At 39.4% G+C, this 21,544-nt stretch overlaps 1 protein-coding gene across 3 annotated transcripts in view; it reads left to right on the forward strand.

Annotated features, from left to right (window-relative positions):
* The first annotated feature begins 2,395 nt into the window (after positions 1-2,395).
* LOC144606754 (polyadenylate-binding protein 4-like) overlaps positions 2,396-21,544 on the forward strand; it is a 39,704-nt gene continuing 20,555 nt past the window's right edge. The window contains exons 1-7 of one of the 3 annotated variants that reach the window (XM_078423098.1): positions 2,911-3,030; positions 5,092-5,271; positions 10,060-10,253; positions 12,511-12,626; positions 15,866-16,005; positions 16,915-17,009; positions 19,586-19,723. In XM_078423098.1, coding sequence (XP_078279224.1) covers positions 10,080-10,253; positions 12,511-12,626; positions 15,866-16,005; positions 16,915-17,009; positions 19,586-19,723 — 663 coding nt within the window. In that variant the 5' untranslated portion in view covers positions 2,911-3,030; positions 5,092-5,271; positions 10,060-10,079. Of the gene's footprint in view, positions 3,031-5,091; positions 5,272-10,059; positions 10,254-12,510; positions 12,627-15,865; positions 16,006-16,914; positions 17,010-19,585; positions 19,724-21,544 lie in introns of all 3 variants that reach the window. The other 2 variants (XM_078423097.1, XR_013548979.1) reach the window with 2 other exon arrangements.

Below are 21,544 nucleotides of genomic sequence, written 5' to 3' on the forward strand. Positions count from 1 at the left end.
TTTATTTTAGAAAACTGAATTGGCTTCATTATTTTTCACACCAAGTTGCCTCCATACTGGGTAAGTCGTACGAAATATAAAATGCTGCTGAATAGGCAAGTTCCTTCAGTCAAAACCGCCATGTTAATCAGTCAGCATTGAGGAAACATTGCAGCCCTTGCTCTTTTGCAAGATCATGAAATCTGTTTTGATATTTATAAGAGTGTCAGAGAATTTATCCTTAACATTAGAGTTAACAATAAAACTGGTTGAATTAACAGTTTATCTAATGATGTTACAGTTGTATACCAGACTGATCTTTCTTGCTCACTCTTGTCATGAAACATGGTCATTAACGTTGATTTTTCTGTTTTGACAGTCTAAACATTTGTAAATCTATATTATAGAAATGCTTTTGCCTCTTAAACGTAACTGCTGGCAAATTGAACTGCTTCCATTTGAGGTAATTTGCATCAACATGTAACTTCAGTTAAAGCATTGTTTATCCCGTTCTTACCCCAATGACTTTGCTTTATTCAGCAAGAGAAAAGTAGTCTGACGGCATTGCTGTGCCATTGTTTCATGTCCACTTTTAATGCCTACTACTCGTACTAAATTAAGGCTTCACTGGATTGGATTTCTGCAGGTAAATGTAGGTAAATCTGCCACATGTTTTCACCCTATTAGAGACATTTCCGTAGTTTCACTGACCATTTACTGCTACAACTAACTTTTTAGCAGGTTTTATGAAGGGTCCCTGGTCCATTATGTTACCTGACCTGCTTAGATATTACCAGTATATTCCATTTTCTCTTACAAAAGGCACCCAGTGAGTCAAGCAGCATCTGTGGAGGGAAGTGGACAGAGGTATTTCACATTAAGACACTTCCTCCTGACTGTTTCCTTATGCTGATATGGCCAGGAACTGCAGCTCTTTCCCTGCCACTGACCATACAAATGCCCTCACCCACCTCTCCTCATCCCCCACCCCCAACTCTAATGCTGCTAGAACTTCCCTCTCTAATCTGAGAACCAGTCCTCCCATCTCCAACACTTCTCTTTCTCTTCAACACCCTATTCCAGCCTTTTATTCTCTCTTGACCTTTTTATTTCCAACCGATGATGTGACAACCATCTTGACCTCCACTCCTGTTAGCCAATCCACCCTCACCACCCCATGAATGTCCTCCACTCACCACACCAGGGCTGAGCTGCTGTGGTCTGGCAGACGGATCTCAACCTTACTGAGACTAGGCCACCTCTTCATACCTATCTCTTGCGCATAACCTTGCCAACAAAGATCAGGCCACATCTCCTATACCATTACAGATCTCATCACCTCCAGAAATCTTTCCTCTAACAACCTTATGATCTACAACCCCCTACTGCTTGTATTTAACTCTTACCCTTTAGCAAGCCAGAGGAAGGTTTTTGATGTAACATGTTGACTGTCCATTTTCCTCCACAGCTACTGCCTAACTGAACTAACTTGCTGAGTTCTTGTAGTTTGTTATTTGCCCCAGATTCCAGCATCTGCAATCTTCTTGGCCTCCCTTTCTCTTAGACTATTCATATAATACAAGCCTGCCAAGTCCCACTATTGACAATTCATTACACAGGCTATATGCACCTTAAAGTGCTGATAAATGCCCTGACATCCTATCACAAACATTTCCTTTGTTCTACATATTCCCCCATCATATTTTCTACCGAGAACTAAATTGCACATCCTCTCCCTGCTGTGGCCGAATGCGCGGATCTGCTACCTTGTCTCTTTCTCTCTTTCCACAGATGCTGTCTGGATTTGTTGAGCAATTACAGCAATTTGTCCCAGTCCCACACTCACTCTCAGTCTGAAGAAGGGACGGCCCGAAACATCATCTATTCCTTGTCTCCAGAGATGCTGTCTGTCCTGCTGAGTTACTCCAGCATTTTGTGTCCATCTTCGGTGTAAACCAGCATCTGCAGTTTCTTCCTACAGCAATTTACTGTTTTTGTTTTGGGTTTTCAGTATCTGCAGTTCCTTCTTCCAGTGATTTTCATTGTTTGTTTCGGGTTGTCAGCATCTGCAGTTCCTTCCTCCAGTGATTTTCAGCTTTTGTTTCAGGTTTTCAGTTTCTGCAGTTCCTTCCTCCAGTGATTTTCAGCTTTTGTTTCGGGTTTTCAGCATCTGCAGCTCCTTCCTCCAGTGATTTTCACCTTTTGTTTCGGGTTTTCAGCATCTGCAGCTCCTTCCTACAGTGATTTTCAGCTTTTGTTTCAGGTTTTCAGCATCTGCAGCTCCGTCCTCCAGTGATTTTCAGCTTTTGTTTCGGGTGTTCAGCATCTGCAGCATTTGCTTTAGTTTTCATTGGTCGTTGCACGCCAGCGGCTGGCGGAAATGACGCGGTAGCAGGCGTGGGGTATAAAAGGCGGCGCGGCCATGGCGCTGCCTCCGTCTCCTGGCCACAGACTCTCATAAACGTGGGTGTGCAAAAGCTGGAGCAGCGCACTCATACTCCAAAAACCGCAAAAAAATTAAAAACCAATAAAAAAAACCAAGTGCAACTAAGTTTCAGAAGAGGATTTAAAAAAAAAACACGTTAATTTATATTTAAAAGAAACGGAACCAGGCCCCGGCCACGCTCTGAGATTTGAAGCGGACAAACCTTCCGAAGTTTCTGGAAACAAGTATTCGAAACGGTTTAAATAAAGGAACGAGACTCCGACTTTGTTGACGGCCGGAGGAGCCCAGCTTGACTCGACCACTCTCTCTGTCAGACGCTGGCTGCCCCCCTCTCCCCAGCAGGTCCCGGTGACCGGTGTGTTGTGTCACTCGCTCAGACCTTCACCTTCTGAAAGTTGTCGCCTCTCTAAGGATGAACCAGACCGCTGCCAGCTACCCCATGGCTTCGCTCTACGTCGGCGACCTGCATCCAGATGTGACCGAGGCGATGCTATACGAGAAGTTCAGCCCGGCCGGGCCAGTGCTCTCCATCAGAGTGTGTAGGGACATGATCACCAGGAGGTCGCTGGGCTACGCCTATGTCAACTTCCAGCAGCCTGTAGACGGTGAGCGTCATGCCTTTCCTTAACTGTTTCAAGACCTCCGCAAATCACTAACCAAGCCCCCTTTGGTTCTCAAATAAAAACACTTGACTGGCGGTGCCTCTTAAATAACAGAGGCCTTCATGAGCAGACTCGTGGGTCATTAGGCGGTTGCACCGTCAGCTTTGTTACTTGGAGGTAGTAGATTGCACATCGCTTCCCACCAATGTCACTTTGATCGTTTAATAAATAAGCACTGTAACTCTCTGGCATTCCGTCTCGCACCTCACCGTTCATATCAAGAGATTGGCTTTGAACAGGGGATTTCAGTACGCTGTCTGGTTCCATGTACTCTCAATTCTGTGCATTCTCTAAGCGCCCGCCCACTTTTTGACATCCCCACTTAGCTCTGCATCCACCCACCACTCTTGGTGCTTCATATACGCACCCATTCATTTTTTTGTCCCTACCCATTTCAATGAATAATCTCTGCATCCACTCACGTCTTGCCCCCACCAATGGACCCTTTTCACAACAGTGTAAACTCTGTACTCTCCAAACACACATTTTGATTCCAATTCATTGTCTTTAGGTAGATTGACTGTGCAATCACTCTTGGTCCATGCCCTCGCTTAGTGCAATTACCCCGCAACCACGCCGCCCATTTTTCGTATATTGTCTGTATCCCATGCCATATTTTCCCTCGAACCCGGTCCCCTTTTAGTTTGATGGCACTGCCTCCACTCGTCCACTCCCTTTTGGTTCATTCTCCAGCAGCAGCCACCCTCCATGTTTCTCTCTCTGACTCTGTTTCTCTGTGCATTCTCTCTCCCCCCCCCCGTGCATTCTCTCTCTCTCTCTCTCCCCCCCCCCCCACCCCCCCGTGCATTCTCTCTCTCTCTCTCTTCCCCCCCCCCCCCCCCCCCCCGTGCATTCTCTCTACACCCTCTTTGCTCACCGTTTCTGGGATTCTCCACATCCACCGACCATTCTGCCCCATTCTCTTTTGAGGCATTCTCCTTGCACCCACCCCCATTTGCTGCTAATGAAAACTCGGGGTTTAACATGGGAAGAATTTTGTGACTGTCCGGTTACTGATCCAATGATAAACTTGTTGGAAAATGCAGGAATCTGATCCGTTCATCGATCAGAAGTTGTTCTTGAATATCCCAAGTATAAAATTCACCTTTGGTTTTGGTTACTTACTGAATCTTAGATGCATAATTCACAACCTTTTTGGGTATCCATGTGTCAATTAAATGATCAAGAGGCACTTTGATCTTCAGTCATATATGTAGTCCATACTGTAATGTTGGTTATAGTAGTTTGTTCTTTGATATTAAAAGAAATTATTTCTATCTGCTTTATGGAAAATGCACAATCATTCTAATGTTATTGTTTATTTTGTGCACTAATATTGTCATGTAAATATTTTTCTTTTTCCTGATGGGTCATGTTTTGTGTATTTGAAACTGGTGGGGATCAACATTCACGTTAGGGAGTATGGTTTTCAGCCATTTCATGTTGCACTTTGTCTCCTGATATCATTGAATTATTGATGAATCAGCCTATAGCCACAGGTATTTATTCACAAAATGCTGGTGTAACTCAGCAGGTCAGGCAGCATCTCAGGAGAGAAGGAATGGGTGACTTTTTAGGTCGAGACCCTTCTTCAGTTCATCAGTCTGAAGAAGGGTCTCGACCCGAAAGGTCACCCATTCCTTCTCTCCTGAGATGCTGCCTGACCTGCTGAGTTACACCAGCATTTTGTGAATAAATACCTTCGATTTGTACCAGCATCTGCAGTTATTTTCCTACACAGCCTATAGCCACATACAATCTATATGATACAATATTTAGTTTTGTGGTGGAGTTTTAAGTCTATCTAACAGATAGCAGAAAATATTGTACTCAATCTTAACCTAAGTTGCAAATTTCAACAAGTATCATTTATAGCGCAAAATGGAGTGCTTAAAATAGTGACCACTGTGGTGAAATGTGGATAACTAGATCTTTCTGATTTCATTATTGCACTTCGATTATTTGTTTAAATGTTTGTTAAAATGTTTAAAAAATCTTTTTCAGTTGTTGTTCTGTGATCCTCCTGACATCACAGCACCAGCTCAAATACAAAACAATGAAAGGTTCTGATGCTGAGCGAAACTGTGCAACTGTCGTGGGCTTAACCACAGTTCTCAGCCAATCGGAATCCTCCTTTATCTTATTCAGAAATAAATGTCCAACTACCATCAATCTACACACATGGTAAGAAGCAACTCGAACACTTACACATTATCCATATTGAAGTATGAAGCAGTATTCTAATATGCTCAACGTTCAACCTTCAAGTATCCCTTTTTTTCCCACTCTCTAATGAAGACTTTTCTTGTCACTTGATTTATGCAAGGTATTTTATGAATTTTTTTTGTATCCACTTTCTGCCAAGTGATATTAAAGGAATGCTGCTGCCATCCTGAATAGCTAGCACAATTGAGCGTGCTTGGAAGCCATTCATTAGTATTTGCTGCAAGACTCACTTTAATGACGAGTATTATTGAAAGTTATATTTCTAAATATTATACAGCTGCCATACATGTCATAGAATTTCAATTTCAAGTTTCTATTACATCTATATAACACCAGCGAGAGCAGTATTTTCACGCATCATGTGCAGTGGACTCGATTTATAGGAATGAGCCTCATTCTCTTTACACAATTGTGGCTCATGCTTGGAATCAAGGTATATCTACTATAATTTAACAATTCACTTATAAGAGTGAAAGACACCCAGATGATGATTTTATTTTTTACTTTTGTCATTTTACACAGGCTATAATTGTTGTCCTTATTGCGCTTTTTACTGGGTATATTAATAGGCAAAAATTGTCATTTTTCCTGTAGTTTTACAATTTGTATCATCATCTGCTTTGCTTTATTTCATATCATTAAAATAAATCCATTTACGCACGCCATGGTAAAATCAAAGTATGTTAACCATTTTATTATGATGAAGGCATTATAAATATGTTTGTACCATTGACATTAAATACTTGAACATATGTTGAGACCCCAAAACTGGATATAGCTTCTCCGCACAAACTAGTAAAAATAATCTGGGAGTGGAGGAATATGCAGAAAGTAACCAGGAAATGGTATAATTGCCAGAAAGCTGAAGTGATGTGCTAACACTAAATGTCAGAAAATAATTTTACTTACAAAAGTAACTATTTCTGTGAACTTTTTAACAATTTTTAACTACAGTGCTTTAGAAAGAGATACCATGTTCCAGAAGCTGCATACAATTTCAGCAGCACATTGGTGTAATTTTCAGGAAAAAATCCTTTGTCATAGCTCTGTTCAGAATGTCATTAATAGTTGAAGGAAATATGAGACACAAGGAACTACAGATGCTGGTTTATACAAAAAAGGCAACATCTCTGGAGATCATCGATAGGTGACATTTCAGGCAGGGAAGGAATGGCTGTTTTGGTTATACATAAAACATAAATTTTAGTCTTTCACAAAATAAACTTTTTTTCAGCATTGCATGTTTATATTTTAGGTCATTTTAAAATATATTCATAGGACATTATCATGATAGGTATTCAATGCCCATTCCTAATAATTAAATGGAAAGTATCAGTGAGTCAGGTATCTGAATTGCTGCAGTCTTTGGTAAAAGGATCCCTGCAGTGTTGTCAGGATTTTAAATTGGATGCTGAAAGGTGCTTTGTTGACAGTGTGTGACTTGGAAGGGAACTTGCAAATGGTGGCATTTCGCCTTTGAGGCGATTTAAAACATTTCTCTTTGCAATGACTTTAATTTTTAAGTGTGAACTATGTGTCAAGTATGGTTGTGATAAACTTTGAATCTTTGAGGCAAAATTGTTTTATCCTAGATGTTGAAATGATTGAATGGAGTTGAATCCCAAAGAGTGGATGTAGAAGCTTCCCTGCAAAGCACCGTTAAAAATAAGAGAAAGATTGTGCAGTGCAGAATTTTCTGATAACCAGAAATGCCAAAAAGATCAAATAATGTGCTGAATTTAAATATCATGGGCTGATTTAAAAAAATAATAACTTTAATAGGCACTTTAAAAAAACTTATTACTTCTGCAGTAATTTGGAAAATAAATTTGTTTTGAAAATGTGAATGCAATTTTAAGGCATGTATTGTAATCACTTTCAGAAGCATGTCATTTTCTAGAGTTAAATACATCTTCTAAAAGCCATAATGTGTTCAAATGTTCCTGATTTAAAATCAGTTACTGAAATAGACGTTCCTCCATTGAGATTTTATTTTGGTTGAACCACAGGAAAGGAGATAGGCTCATGCCATGTGGCTTGTGTAATGTCGATTCAGCTTTTTAGCCAGCACATGCCTTTAAAAGACTACTTGCTAAAAATAGCCGCATGAAGTACAAAAGAAGTTATGTTGTCTATTGATGGTGCTTTTGTGATATGTTTGTGTATTATCCTTTAATTTTGCATTGTAACTTTCACTGGCTTTCAGCGTGCGTATAAAATAAAATACTGCTTAAACATATTCTTCACTAAGAGTCACAGAAAGGCTAGCAAATTACAAAACAGTTTACATTCAGTTACTGAAAAATACAAGGCTTGTAATTCCTGCAGTCTGGAAGCTGCCAGCTGAAACTAGAGCTGTCAGGACATGTGTATGTGTATTTTCTTGGGGTTTAGCTTTCATTTTCATAAAATATTAAGGGATTGGTAACAAAAACTATACTGTGATCATGCAAGAAAAAATATTTACCTACTATTATATTATTTGACTTCTTTGAAGAAGAAAAGGGTTGAATGTAAAAATTAAAGGGCTCAAAATGTTTATTAAAAGTTTGTAGAAATTCATCCTCGTGTCTCATGCAAAATATATAATTTATAGCAGCAGCATGTTCCTGCGTCCAAAATTAGGTTCTGTTGACTTTTTAAAGGCCAATTATGGTTATGGATTATAATGCACGACTGCTATTTTTTTGTTTATTTTGGGTTAGAAACAAAAATTCTGGGTCTAATCACATTAAGTATATAAATGGAACAAAATGCGGAAATACAATTGTATTTGTTCTTTTTCTCTCTTCCCCCTCTCTCTCTCTCACCAATGCAATGGAACTTACATGGGAGCGTTATACATTATTAAGCTGATGAGCCAAAATTAATCTGGTTACCATAAATCTGTGCAGGGTTAGCAGGAAATTAATTACATTGGAGATGAATTTCATCTGCTTAGTTTGCTCTTGTTCATTGTAGTTAATTGATTTTGAAACTTATCTGTGATGTATTTTGCTTTTTGGTCTTAAATTGCACTTTAGTTAAGTCTTATGTTTTAAATTTCCTTGAATTGTTGAACTATTCAAATTGCCATATTAACCCACAGATTCTACCACTCACCTACACACTAGGGGTGATTCTACAGAGGTCAATCAGTGTACTAGTCCACACATCTTTGGAATGTGGAGGAAACGTATGTGGTCAATGGGAGAACATAAAAACCTCACAGACAACATGCAAGATCAGATTAATCCCGAGTTTCTGGTGCTGTGCGGTAGTGGCTTAACTAGCTTCACTGCCCTGGTTAACAATATGTGCAAATATTCATTTTTGCTGACTTTCCCAGACCTTGGGGATTGATTTTTAAAAAAAGAACTGGCCTTGCCTGTAATAGTAGGGGAATCAAAAGGTGAATGTTAGTAATGGAGATGAATTTTATCTGCTTAGTTTGCTCTTGTTCATTGTAATTAATTGATTTTGAAACTTATCTATAATGTATTTTGCTTTTTGGTCTTAAACGGCACTTTAGTTCAGTCTCATGTTTTAAATTTTCCTGCATTGTTGAACTATTCAAACAGCCATATCAACCCACAGATAAATATTAACTCCATTTTTTGGAACATGTAATGAAGCTGACTGGTTTTGAAATTTTATTTCACAGTTGTAAGTAGTTCAACGGCACGTACACCAAGTGGTTTGAAATTTCCTCTTCCCGTATTGAACTTTAGGTGTGATATAATATATGGAAGAGGAATGTCGCAAGAGGTTAGAGCCATGAAACTTAACACATTTTATTCTGCATTTAAATAATGTTTTATATCCATTTTCTTAGATTTTATGTGGCATTTTATGACAAAGACAGAAGGTATGTCTATGTTATCAGATAAGAAACATCTAATAGGAACATTGTTCACCACAATTCAGTTATTGTCTAAACAGCATTCCATATCTGCTCCAGGTACTGGCACGCTTTCAAAAATAACTGGGGAATCAAAAATGAAATTCATTGAATCATTATGGCATTAAGCAAGGCTCTTCTGCATATCAAATCTGCTCTGGCTTTGTCAACCAATCCTGTACTGTAACCAGATAAAACTTTGCACTATCGTATTTTGTAATGTGTTAATAGTCTGCCAGTTGATTATGTTAACACTACTAATTTTCTGAAGTGAACTTCAGTATGAATCCATCAGGCAACTTAGTGCCAGATCCATGCAACTTATTTTTAGTAAAGACGAACAAGAATTACTCATCTTTTTTTGTCGCTTGAACAGTGAGTTTGTTGATATTTCCAAAGCTTCTGGGAAGGAAACTTTCACTATTCAAACAATATTTTAGCTTATCAGTTGAATCAGGGAACTGAATCATCCTACCACAACGAGAGAGCATTGCTGAACTACTACCTACCTCTTTGGTGACCCACGGAACCTTGATCAGAGTCAGCTGTTTTTACCTTGCACTAAACATTATTCCCTTATGTATCTATCTATACACTGTAAATGGATCGATTGAAATCATGTATTGTCTTTCTGCTGACTGGTTAGTATGCAACAAAGGTTTTTCGCTGTACCTCGGTACTCGTGACAATAAACTAAACTGAACTATGTTTACGAGTCAGAATCATACAGCATCAAGAGAAATTAGTTGTCATTAAGGGAGCAGAACATCATCTTATTAAACAATACAACCTGTTTCTATTTTGTGAGTGAGCCTGTTAACTTGAGCTTTGGTTGGAAAACTATTGAAGTGTTCTTCCTATTGTAGCTGAACGTGCGTTGGATACCATGAACTTTGATGTCATCAAGGGGAGACCAATCCGCATCATGTGGTCACAGCGTGACCCATCACTAAGAAAGTCGGGAGTTGGTAATGTATTCATCAAAAATCTGGACAAGTCCATTGACAACAAGGCTCTGTATGACACTTTCTCTGCATTTGGAAACATCTTGTCTTGCAAGGTGAGTCTGCAAACATTTTAGAGCAAAATCTAATCATGGATCACTTGTATCCTATCCATCTCTGATGGATTTCCTTGTAGCTTTGAATGTTTTGGAGATTGAGAACATTCTTAGAAAGCCACACCAGGAAACCTCTGGCACTGAATCTTAGTACTGTAAAAGTTAAATAACTAATATAAAAACATTAGGTCAGAGTAAAACCTAATATGTCTGTAGCCAGATTTGTTAAAGAAATAGAAGCAGTTATTCAAAGTAGAGCAAAATACAAAAACAAATTTTAAAAACTGGTAGAAAAAGAAGGAGCCAGGGAATTATGAAATGCAACTTTATTTGTGCCTCCACCATTACCTTAATCAGAATTTAGCATCTTGCAGCTTATCACCCAGTGAATTTTCATGACGTTGAGACATTTCTACATGATTGCCCATTAAACAGAGCTTGTGTCATAAAGACTAGCATATATATGTATTGTGCCATGGGGTTGAGTCCTACGAAGTCCAGAGATTTGAACTAGAATTGTGTTCTACTGTTGCTTTAATCTCCTACTGTTTATCGTGGTGTACTATATTGATTCTGAAATGGTTTGACATCCAAATTGCTTATCATCATTGCTATTTTCCTTTTTGGGAATGTGGGTATTGCTGGTAAGATCAGCATTTATTGTTCATTTTTAACTGCCCTTAAGAAGGTGGCAATGAGCCACTTTGAATCGCCATGGTCCTGGTGAAAGTGCACATGCTATGCTGTTGGATAAAGGATTCTGGTATTTAGATTCTGTGACAATGTCAGAGTGTGCAAGTTGGAAGGAGCCTTATTTTGATGATGCTCTCGTGCACCTTCTGCCTTTGACTACCTTTGATACTGAGACCTGTCTGCTTTCTTGGGTGTCTTTTACCGTGGCACTAAATTGGAGTTTTGGCCAATATTTATCCCTTACTGAAAGCACAAAAAACATATTAATTAAGTATTATCATATTGCTGTTCATAGGAACATGCTTTGTGCAAAGTGAGCTGTTGTGCTTCCTATAATGCAGCATTATCTGCACTTAAATGCCTTGGCTGTAATGTTATTTGAAATCTGCTGTGGCTGTAAAATGTGATTTATATATAAGTGGAAATCCTTTCCAAAGACTACAAAGTAAATAAATGTAAGCATTTATTTTGTGCTTGAGTTGCAGTGATCTGATACTAAATTCACCCCCTCTCCTTTTTTAATCCTTTCACAATTGATTAATCTCATTGACTTTATTCACAAAATGCTGGAGTAACTCAGCAGGTCAGGCAGCATCTCAGGAGAGAAGGAATGGGTGACGTTTCGGGTCAAGACCCTTCTTCAGACTGATGTCAGGGGGCGGGACAAAGGAAGGATATAGGTGGAGACAGGAAGATAGAGGGAGATCTGGGAATGGGGAGGGGAAGAGAGGGACAGAGGAACTATCTAAAGTTGGAGAAGTCGATGTTTATACCACTGGGCTGCAAGCTGCCCAGGCGAAATATGAGGTGCTGTTCCTCCAATTTCCGGTGGGCCTCACTATGGCACTGGAGGAGGCCCATGACAGAAAGGTCAGACTGGGAATGGGAGGGGGAGTTGAAGTGCTCGGCCACCGGGAGATCAGTTTGGCCAACACGGACCGAGCGCAGGTGTTGAGCGAAGCGATCGCCGAGCTTGCGTTTGGTTTCGCCGATGTAAATAAGTTGACATCTGGAGCAGCGGATGCAATAGATGAGGTTGGAGGAGGTGCAGGTGAACCAATGTCTCACCTGGAAAGACTGTTTGGGTCCTTGGATGGAGTTGAGGGGGGAGGTAAAGGGACAGGTGTTGCATCTTGTGCGGTTGCAGGGGAAAGTGCCCGGGGATGGGGTGGTTTGGGTAGGAAGGGACGAGTGGACCAGAGAGTTACGGAGGGAACGGTCTTTGCGGAACGCAGAAAGGGGAGGGGATGGGAAGATATGGCCAGTTGTGGGGTCCCGTTGTAGGTGACGGAAACATTTTCATTAAGACTTAATCTTGCGATTATGTCTGATTTAAAATTACCATGTGCCACAAGATATCCTGTCTCAGTGTTACTTGAAATATACCAAGTACAATTTACTGGGGGTAAATTGAAGCATTTGGCAGTGTTCTAATGCTTTTCCAACTTGCCTATGTTTTTGTAGACATGCCTGCTGTAAAACAATTTAGTTTGCATCAAAAGCACATGAATATATCTTGTAAACTCAGCGACTGCCCACAAACATTGGTATTGCATCTTTTCAGGTGGTTTGTGATGAAAATGGCTCCAAAGGATATGCTTTTGTGCACTTTGAAACTCAGGATGCTGCAGATAGAGCAATTGAGAAAATGAATGGCATGTTGCTAAATGACCGGAAAGTGTGAGTACTCTGAATCTGTAGGTATTTAAATCACATTTTAATCTATTTGCAAGTTGATAGCTTATTTTGAAATTATTTATTTTACACATCCACAGAAGTAAAATTTAAAAAAATAATTGCAGTGTTTTGTATTGTGCTATTTTGACATGTCTTAATTTGGGCCATTTGATGGGTTTTTTTGTTACCCTTTTTTCTTTTCATTTTTCCCTGCTATTTTTACTTTTAAAATTTCATTCTTATACTTTGCATTTTTACCGTTTTAAAATAGCACTGTCCTTTTGCTTTAAGTCTAATGGATCTTACTACATTTTTGATAATTGCATTTTTAAAACTGGAAGTAGTTTAAAAGCCAGCATGATTTTTTTTGCTATTCAAAGCATGATAATGGAAATAAGTGTCAGTTAGTGAGATTTTCAGCCCTCTTTTGGCTGTCAATCTTGCACAGGAGCAAGATTTTTGGTCCATTGTACTTTGGAAAATCATAATAGTTGTTCAACTACATATTTGCCCTTTGATTCTAAGCACTTTTTATTTTAAAAAAAACATTAAAAAGTATTACTTAGTTGCAATGCTTGGACCAGATTTTATTTTAAACGCATTTTGAAATATCTTTTGATGTATTGGAATTGTTCTGGAAATAAACTCTTCTTTAAAGGAAAAATTTATCAACAAAGATCTGAAAATTAAGTGCAGGATTGCTGCATTGCAAATGAAGCTTTGTTTTTTGAATGATGGCCTATTTTGTGTTAAAATTGAACATATCTTACTTTAGAATGCTGCAGAGAGATCAATAAGAGTGGTATGGCCTAACAGAAGTAACAGTGGAAAGTGGTGTTATGCAGTGTGTTTCTTTTTTTATGGGATTTAGCAATGGTTTTCATTAGTAATTGGAAGTTGTAAGATTTTATAAGTTGATGTTTTTTTACTCGGGAATATATGAACTTGGGGAACCCTTTGCTTGCTCCACCTTTCAGTAAGATTACAGCTTACATTCTATTGGTGTTCCCAAAGATTCTTCATTTTTTCTGATTCTCTTAGTATCCAAAACATTTCCCACATGGCTTTAGTATACCTAAAAACTAAGCATCCACGGGTCCTCAGAGAATACCAAAGGTCACAACCCTCTAGGTGTGACCTTTAAATATAAATAGCTGGTCCTAAAATTTAAGATTGTGATTCGTAGTTCCATTTTGAGAGGACATCACCCCAATATTTATCTATAAAGAATTTACATTTAAATCAGTGAGGTCGCCTATCATTCTTCTAAGCTTCAAGGTGCTGATGTCTGATTTGCTCAGTTCATCTAATGTTTTTTTTCTTTCTAAGAGTAGTTCAGAAGCTGGGTATCTTGTAATGACTGACATCCCAAACTCTCAATTAACAAGCTATAGGTCAGGAACATGGTGAAATATCTCTCACTTGTCTTGATGAGAGCAGCTCAAACATCTCTCAAGGTGCCGAACACCATCCAGGACCATGCAGCTGGCTTGAATGGCAACTGTTAATATTGATTCCCACCAATACTGTTGTTCTGTATAGTGTGTGGGATCTACAAATTTGCTTCAGTAAGTTGCTTCCTTAGGCCATTTCAGCAGCACTTGTCAAACCGTAACCTCTAATTCCCAGGAGGGACAAGGGCAATAGGCTTATGCAACATAACATAACATAACAACACTTTATTGTCACTCGGCACAACACCGAACGAAATTTCAGCAGCCACAAGAAAAGAAAAGAACACAGGACACCCGACCCCAACACAAACATCCATCACAGTGACTCCAAATACCCCCTCACTGTGATGGAGGCAACAAAACTTCCCCTCTCTTCCCCCCGCACCCACGGACAGGCAGCTCGACCCCTACCGAGGCAAACGACACGCACAGCCCCCGCAAGGGGATGGAAGGCCCCGCGGCCGAGCCGCCCCGGGCACCGAAACGTCCCGCGGCCGCACCGGGCGATGTTAAGTCCAGCGGCCGAGCCGCACCGGGCACCGAAACGTCCCGCGGCCGCACTGGGCGATGTTAAGTCCAGCGGCCGAGCCGCACCGGGCACTGAAACGTCCCGCGGCCGAGCCGCGCTGGCGATGTTAAGTCCCGCAGCCGAGCCGCACCGGGCACTGAAACGTCCCGCAGCCGAGCCGCACCGGGCACTGAAATGTCCCGCGGCCGAGCCGCGCTGGCGATGTTAAGTCCAGCGGCCGAGCCGCACCGAGGCACTGAAACGTCCCGCGGCCGAGCCGCGCCGGCGATGTTAAGTCCCGCAGCCGAGCCGCACCGGGCGATGGAAGGCCCCGCGGGCGAGCTGCGCCCCGGGGAAGAGACCTAATAAAAGAAAGGTTTCCCCCCGCCCCACCCCACACCCCCACCACACATACACAGCCCAAAACAGAAACAAAAACCATCCCAACACCGACACAAACAAAAAAGACAACAGACTGCCAGAGAGCCGCAGCCGTTAGGCGCAGCCAACTCCTCCAACGTGTGTTTCCTCCATATTGCACACCATCCTGACCTCTTCTTTCATCATTGCAGGGTCTAAATCCTGAAACCTCCTATTCAGCAGCTTTTTTTAAAAAAAATTAAAAAAATTAAATTTTAACAAAACAAATACATGTATGAACTCATAGTACGCGATGGTACCTACATTATAAATTCGATTATACATTTAAATTTGATTATACCTGTATTGTTCTGTATTATCTCCCCACCCACAACCCCCCACCCCCCAGTTAGAAAAAAGAGGAAAAAGGAGAAGAAGAAAGATAAAGAAATAAAAAGTTTAAAAAAAGGAAAGAAAGAAGAAAGAAGGGAACCTGGAGACAAGAAGGAAACACTTCCGGCTAATTTCTTATTAAATTCTTTTTAGGGGTATCAAAACGATCCTGAAATTAAATATTTCCAATTCTTAATCCTAGTTTTAAAGTGAATGGGTTTATTCAGCAGCTTTGAAGGAGTACTAGAATGGCTGCAGTAATTTAGGAGGGTTCATTTTTCATCTTTTCTGACTTCTGTTTCTGACTCATGATGCTGTTATTGCTTGGTATCAAACTTTATAGATTACTTGAGGAAGGATATAAAAATGTTAGATCATGAAGAAAGAAGAATGAGAGATATTAAAATGTTGCAAACAAAATATCCATAATTATTTTCAAGAAAAAAATGGGTGACATATTCATTTTCAATGGATCATGGGACTTGTGTGACTTTTGAACTTCACTAAATATCAACTGTTTAATTTAGATTCGTTGGTCGTTTTAAATCTCGTAAGGAGAGAGAGGCTGAACTTGGAGCAAAGGCAAAAGAGTTCACCAATGTTTACATAAAGAACTTTGGAGATGATATGGATGGTGAACGACTCAAAGAAATGTTTGATAAATTTGGTGAGTGGAATCTGATGCAAATGTGCTGGGGTATACTTGTGTGATCCATGAGAAGGATGACTTTATCAACGATATTTGTATTTATATTTTAAAATGGTTCCTGGATTGAGGTGAAATATTTTTGCATTTCAGTTCAAACATTATTCTCTTCATTCTTCTCCTGATACTCTTACTTTTCATTTTTTTACTGGAATAAGAATTGAAGGATTTCAGTATCATTGAAGCAGTCTTTAATAATTTTAATCTAATTTTAATGCATTTACATTGCAGTTTTCCAATTTACTTTGACCACACAATAACAAGTGAATTTCACAATCCTATATTTGCCACCAAAGCAATAATTAGTTTTGTGTATTTACAATAGAGTTTGACCATTTTTGAGATATTTGGAGAATTGAAATATACCGGGTTAGTGCAGGAAAATGGTTCTGAAGAAAAAGGTCAGCAATGGTGCTTAGTGAATGGAAAAGGAGCTACAAGGTGTTGTATAGTCTACTTCTCAAAATACCATGAAAAATATCTACATACGTGTTCGAATCTATGCATTTTCATCAATTTTCTTTTGCAGAACAGGATAGGACTCATTTAAATTTGGGCATTCACAAGGTAGCCATGGGATGAAAACAGATTACATTTTCTTCAGCTGATAATTTCAAACTGCTTTTTTTGAGAGTCAAAAGATTTGAGTATCCTACAAAAGGAATACAGAGCTAGTGTACTTCCACAGCAACAAAATAACTATTTAAAATATTTAAAACAATATAGAATAGAGCACAGAGGCTGAACAGCACAAATATCTTCTTAGCCCTTACAAAAGACCTTGTTCAGAATGCTATTTCTATTTGACGCTTAATTTTTATACCTGCAAATGTTCAACTATCCTTTCTCTGTTTCTCTTTGCCCTCTTAGGCAAAACTCTCAGTGTTAAAGTCATGACAGATCCAAATGGAAAGTGCAAGGGCTTTGGATTTGTTAGCTATGAAAAACATGAAGATGCCTTCAAGGTGTGTATAGTGGTTCATAGAAACATTTAACTTTTTGATCCAACATGGAAATAGACACAAACATTTTTTGACATACACTTAATATATAGCTATTTAGTCACAGTGTATATATATTTAGGCACCGAAATTGGATCACCCCAAATTCTAAAAATTTAATTAAATCATTTAAGTACATTTCTTTTATTTTTGATATTTATGAGCTGTGTTTAGTGATGAACTAAAAATCAAATTTTGGAATGTAATGAACTTCTATTTATAAAAACTGTCAACACTTCTACTCGAATAGGCGATCCTTGTAATAATGGAAATAGACAGCTGAAATCAAATAGGGCAATCTAATCTTTGTATATATTTGTACATTAAACTTCACGCATAATTTAATGCTGGATGTAAGGATTGGGGGAGTGGGGTGAAATATAGCCCAAACGAAGTTGATTGAATATTGGACGAGTTTCAGAGTTTAAATTAATTTCCAATGGAATCCTATTCAAAATGATCTGATATCAACATTCAGAATGATAATACTGTGCTGTAGAAACAAAGTCACAACCCCAACCATTTGGTGTCTTTTTAATATATTTTTACATCGTGATTTTCTTTTCTTAGCTTCAATTTAGTATTTTTCTTCTCAAAATCTGTAACACTTTTCTGCAAAATCTTATTTTTGCTGCCTATTGTTCTGCCTGACTCGATGTCCTGCTTTAAATGATGATGGGTAAGACAGGAGGAGACCGTGTATGGTCACATTAAACAAAATATTATTCAGTCCACGTGAGGAAAGCATAATGCTCAATCTGCACTGTTCTCCGTAATTAAGTAGTCTGGCAATACTCCAACACAAAATAACCGCAAATATTTAAAACGTGAAATAAAGAGAATGGAGAGAGAAAAACAGAATTAATGTTTAAAGTTGATGACATTTTGTCATAACTGAGAACAGTTAGAGCAAAAACAAAATTCAAAATGCAAAGAAAACGGAGTAAAAAATAATCTAATGGAACGGAAAGCAGGAGCAATGAAATAATAACAGAATTTTTGTAGCACAGAAGGCTGCTATTTGGCCCATTGTGTCCAAACCAGCCGTATGTTAGAGCAATGATGCTAGGCCCTCTCTCAAATTCTTTCCTTTTGAATATTCATTCAGCTCCCTTTTCAACTCCACTATTGAAACTTTTTGCATTCCTACCTCTCACAGTGCTTTCAGTCTGCAACTCGTTTTTTGAGGGGAAGAAAACTCAGTTTTAATTCTTACTAGACCAAGCCCAAACCTCTTCTGCATTGGTGCAGCACCCTCTCCTCACCCCTCCCTCCCATCCTCCCCCCCCCTCTCCCTCCCATCCTCCCCCCCCTCTCCCTCCCATCCTCCCCCCCTCTCCCCTCCCCCCTCTCTCTCCTCCTCCCCCCCACCCCCTCACCCTCCCCTCTTCCCCCCCGCCCTCCATCTCCCCTTCCCCCTCTCCCCTTCTCCTCCCCCTCTCCCCACTCCATCTCCCTCAACCCCCTTTATCCTCCTCCCTCCCTACCCCCCCCTCCCTAGGAGATAGATTTAAACTTTAAAATGTGAATAACTTAAAAAATATAACACCGATTTCAATGAAACTTCTTCCATTAGCACCAAAGGGACAACGGTAAGTAAGGTGAGCCTAAAATTGTTGCGCTATTGTGAACCGTTTTGGCTGCAGTTCAGGAACGAACAAACAAACAAGAGTTTTAATATCTAGATGTCAATTGCCTTTGTTCTGTTCCTTACTTTTTGATCTCTTTGGCAATATGAAGCATCTCTCTATACCATTAACACTTTTAAATACTTCTATCAGATCTACATGCAAATTCCTATCCAAGGAGAACAACTCCAGCTTCTCCAGTCTATCCACATAACAAAAGGTGCTCATTCTTAAAATCTATTTCATACATTTCTTCTGTACCTTCTCCAAAGCCTTCACACCTCCTAAAGTATTGATGCCCAGAACTGCAACGTTACAGTTATTGCCAAATCACCATTTATAAATGTTCATTTATAATGTTATAAATGTTCATTACATCACTGTTTTTATACTCTATTCCTCTGAGTCACAGAGAAATACCACACGGATACAGACCCTTCCGTCTACTGAATGACTCATGACTTCACTTTTGCAAATCTTACAACTATGATGCTTGAATTGTAGTCCTTTCAAGGTAGTAGTACAGCTGACATGCTAAGGCAGAGTGAATACTTTGAGAATAAGGGAGAAAGTAGATGACAATAAATCCTCATTTCCATCTGTAACTACAGAAAAAAATCCATGGATTGCTCTTTGAATAGGTTTTGAACTTCAATTTTTTAATTTTCTTCCATACACAGAATGTGATTGCTTAAACTAAATAAGGCATTTTCTTAAAATAATATTTTATTGTAGATTGAAAGATTTTAGATGATCTAAACCCTGCTTTGCCTCAAGTGGGTTGATCTTCAATTTTGCTGTAATTTGCCATTTGAGTAATCTTGGTTAATGTACAATAGATAAATGTCAAGTTTTGTAGCTTATGTTTATATTATCTTCAATATGGTGATGTACTCATGTATTTGCATTTAGGCTGTGGAAGAAATGAATGGGAAGGAGCTAAATGGAAAAATGCTCTTTGTTGGTCGTGCCCAAAAAAAGGTGGAACGGCAGGCTGAACTGAAAAGAAAGTTTGAACAGTTAAAACAGGAACGGATCAGTAGATATCAGGTGTGTAAAGAAGCTGCTTTGTTGTGCCCTGAGAATGCTTAATCACTGTCTATAAACTACAGGCTCTTGCGTCACTCCTTGACTTATATAACTTAATGTAAAGTTCCGTGAACCATTACACAAGTCAGATTTTACTTAAGTCGGAAACACCTGCTCTGTGTGTTTCCGTCCCCTGTCCAAAATAACTCGGACAGTATTAATTGGAATCCATCAGAAATCTTTTTCTGCATGCTCAACTAATCTTTGTCTTAATCTCCTCACTCAAACTGTGAGACAATAGTGCTGGGCTCAAGCTCGCTGTCTCAGTGGCGTCCAGCTGCGACTTAGCAACAGCTCACAGCTCAAAACCTCGCCACAGCATCTGTGCAGGAAATGTACATCCGTGAGCTCCAAAGATGCTGCCTGACTTGCTGAGTTCCATCTCGCCATTGGGGCACTTTCTGCGGTGCACGGCCTTCTGAGTAAGCTCTGCCGGCTTGAGTTCCGTCTTGCCGTTGGGCATTTTCTGCGCCGCACAATCATACTGTTTTGGAAATTACAAACTGCCTTGATTACGCTAGCGATTGGGTACAGAATTGTTTATGCTAGTGTGAGTTTACATAAGTCACCTATTGTGTAAGCTGGGGAGTGTTAGTATTCCAATCGCTATGTTAGACAAGAAGTTGGATCTTCATGAAGTTGATATCTGATTCACCAATCTGGTAGGGGAGTAAATTGAGGCTGCTTGCCTTCGTTTCCAACTAGGAAATGGCCAGGGCAGCATAGTGGCTTGCCAGTGGATGAATCATTTTCCTTCCACTTGGTAGCAACTCAGTCCCTCATCACGTTGCTGGGAACTGAAAGGACCTGGCCTTTGTGTTGTTGGCATCCTCTGCTGTTCAATGATCCAGCTTTTCTAAATTTTTCAACACACCTGATCTGCTGAATGGTGAGAGATTTCACCTCTGGATGAAATCCTGATTCTAAGACGAGTTTTGGATAGATGTCAGATGGGATAGTCTGGCCCAATATGTTATTTTGTTTTGCTTGATCTTTTATTTGAATTAACATAATTTGAAATTCATTGAAGAGTAGGATTTCCATATGTGCATTTTGGGAACAAAATAACCATTAAACTGGAAATTTGTTACCTAATTTGCTGTGACACATTGAGGAATTTCATTTTGTTTGGATTGTTTAAAGAAATAGTGAATTGTGGATTAGTTGGCATTTGAAAAAAAACAAGAAGTGTTGAGAATGAAATAGAAATAGAATTTTGTTAAAGGCTTTTGGAATTGTTATTAATAGAATCAGGTAGACATTTACAAACTGTTCAAATAGATTTTAGAATTTTGAAAAAGTTAAAAAAAATCCTTAACATGATAGAAATAATTAAAAAGCCAAGGTTCAACGGCAACTACGCACCTGCACCTCCCCCCCACCCCAACCCCCATCATTCAAATCTATGGGATCAAAATTCTTATTCCATTCAGCAATGACAAAAAGCATCCACACCTCTGCTTATTGTGCTATTGTAATGCTGCTAAATGCAATGGTCCTTTGAACAGTGGAGTTGAATCAGCTCATCTTGGGCGACTGTATATGACCACATGTATGGAAATGCTGGGCAAGCTGTACAGCAGACAGCATATCACCAGTGTTTCTTCAAGGAGTGTGATCCCGATCATCAGACAACAGTATTTATGCAATATTCTGTTTGCATTTACCTGTCACTGTTTTGAATAATTGCATTTAGGGGAAAAGCATTTGATTTTAGAGGACTGACATAGAAATAGGAACACAAACTTATGCATGAAGCAAATCTATTATTAGGGGGCGGTG

The sequence above is a fragment of the Rhinoraja longicauda genome, chromosome 27 (assembly GCF_053455715.1).
Source record: "Rhinoraja longicauda isolate Sanriku21f chromosome 27, sRhiLon1.1, whole genome shotgun sequence".
NCBI classification, from domain to species: Eukaryota; Metazoa; Chordata; class Chondrichthyes; order Rajiformes; family Arhynchobatidae; genus Rhinoraja; species Rhinoraja longicauda.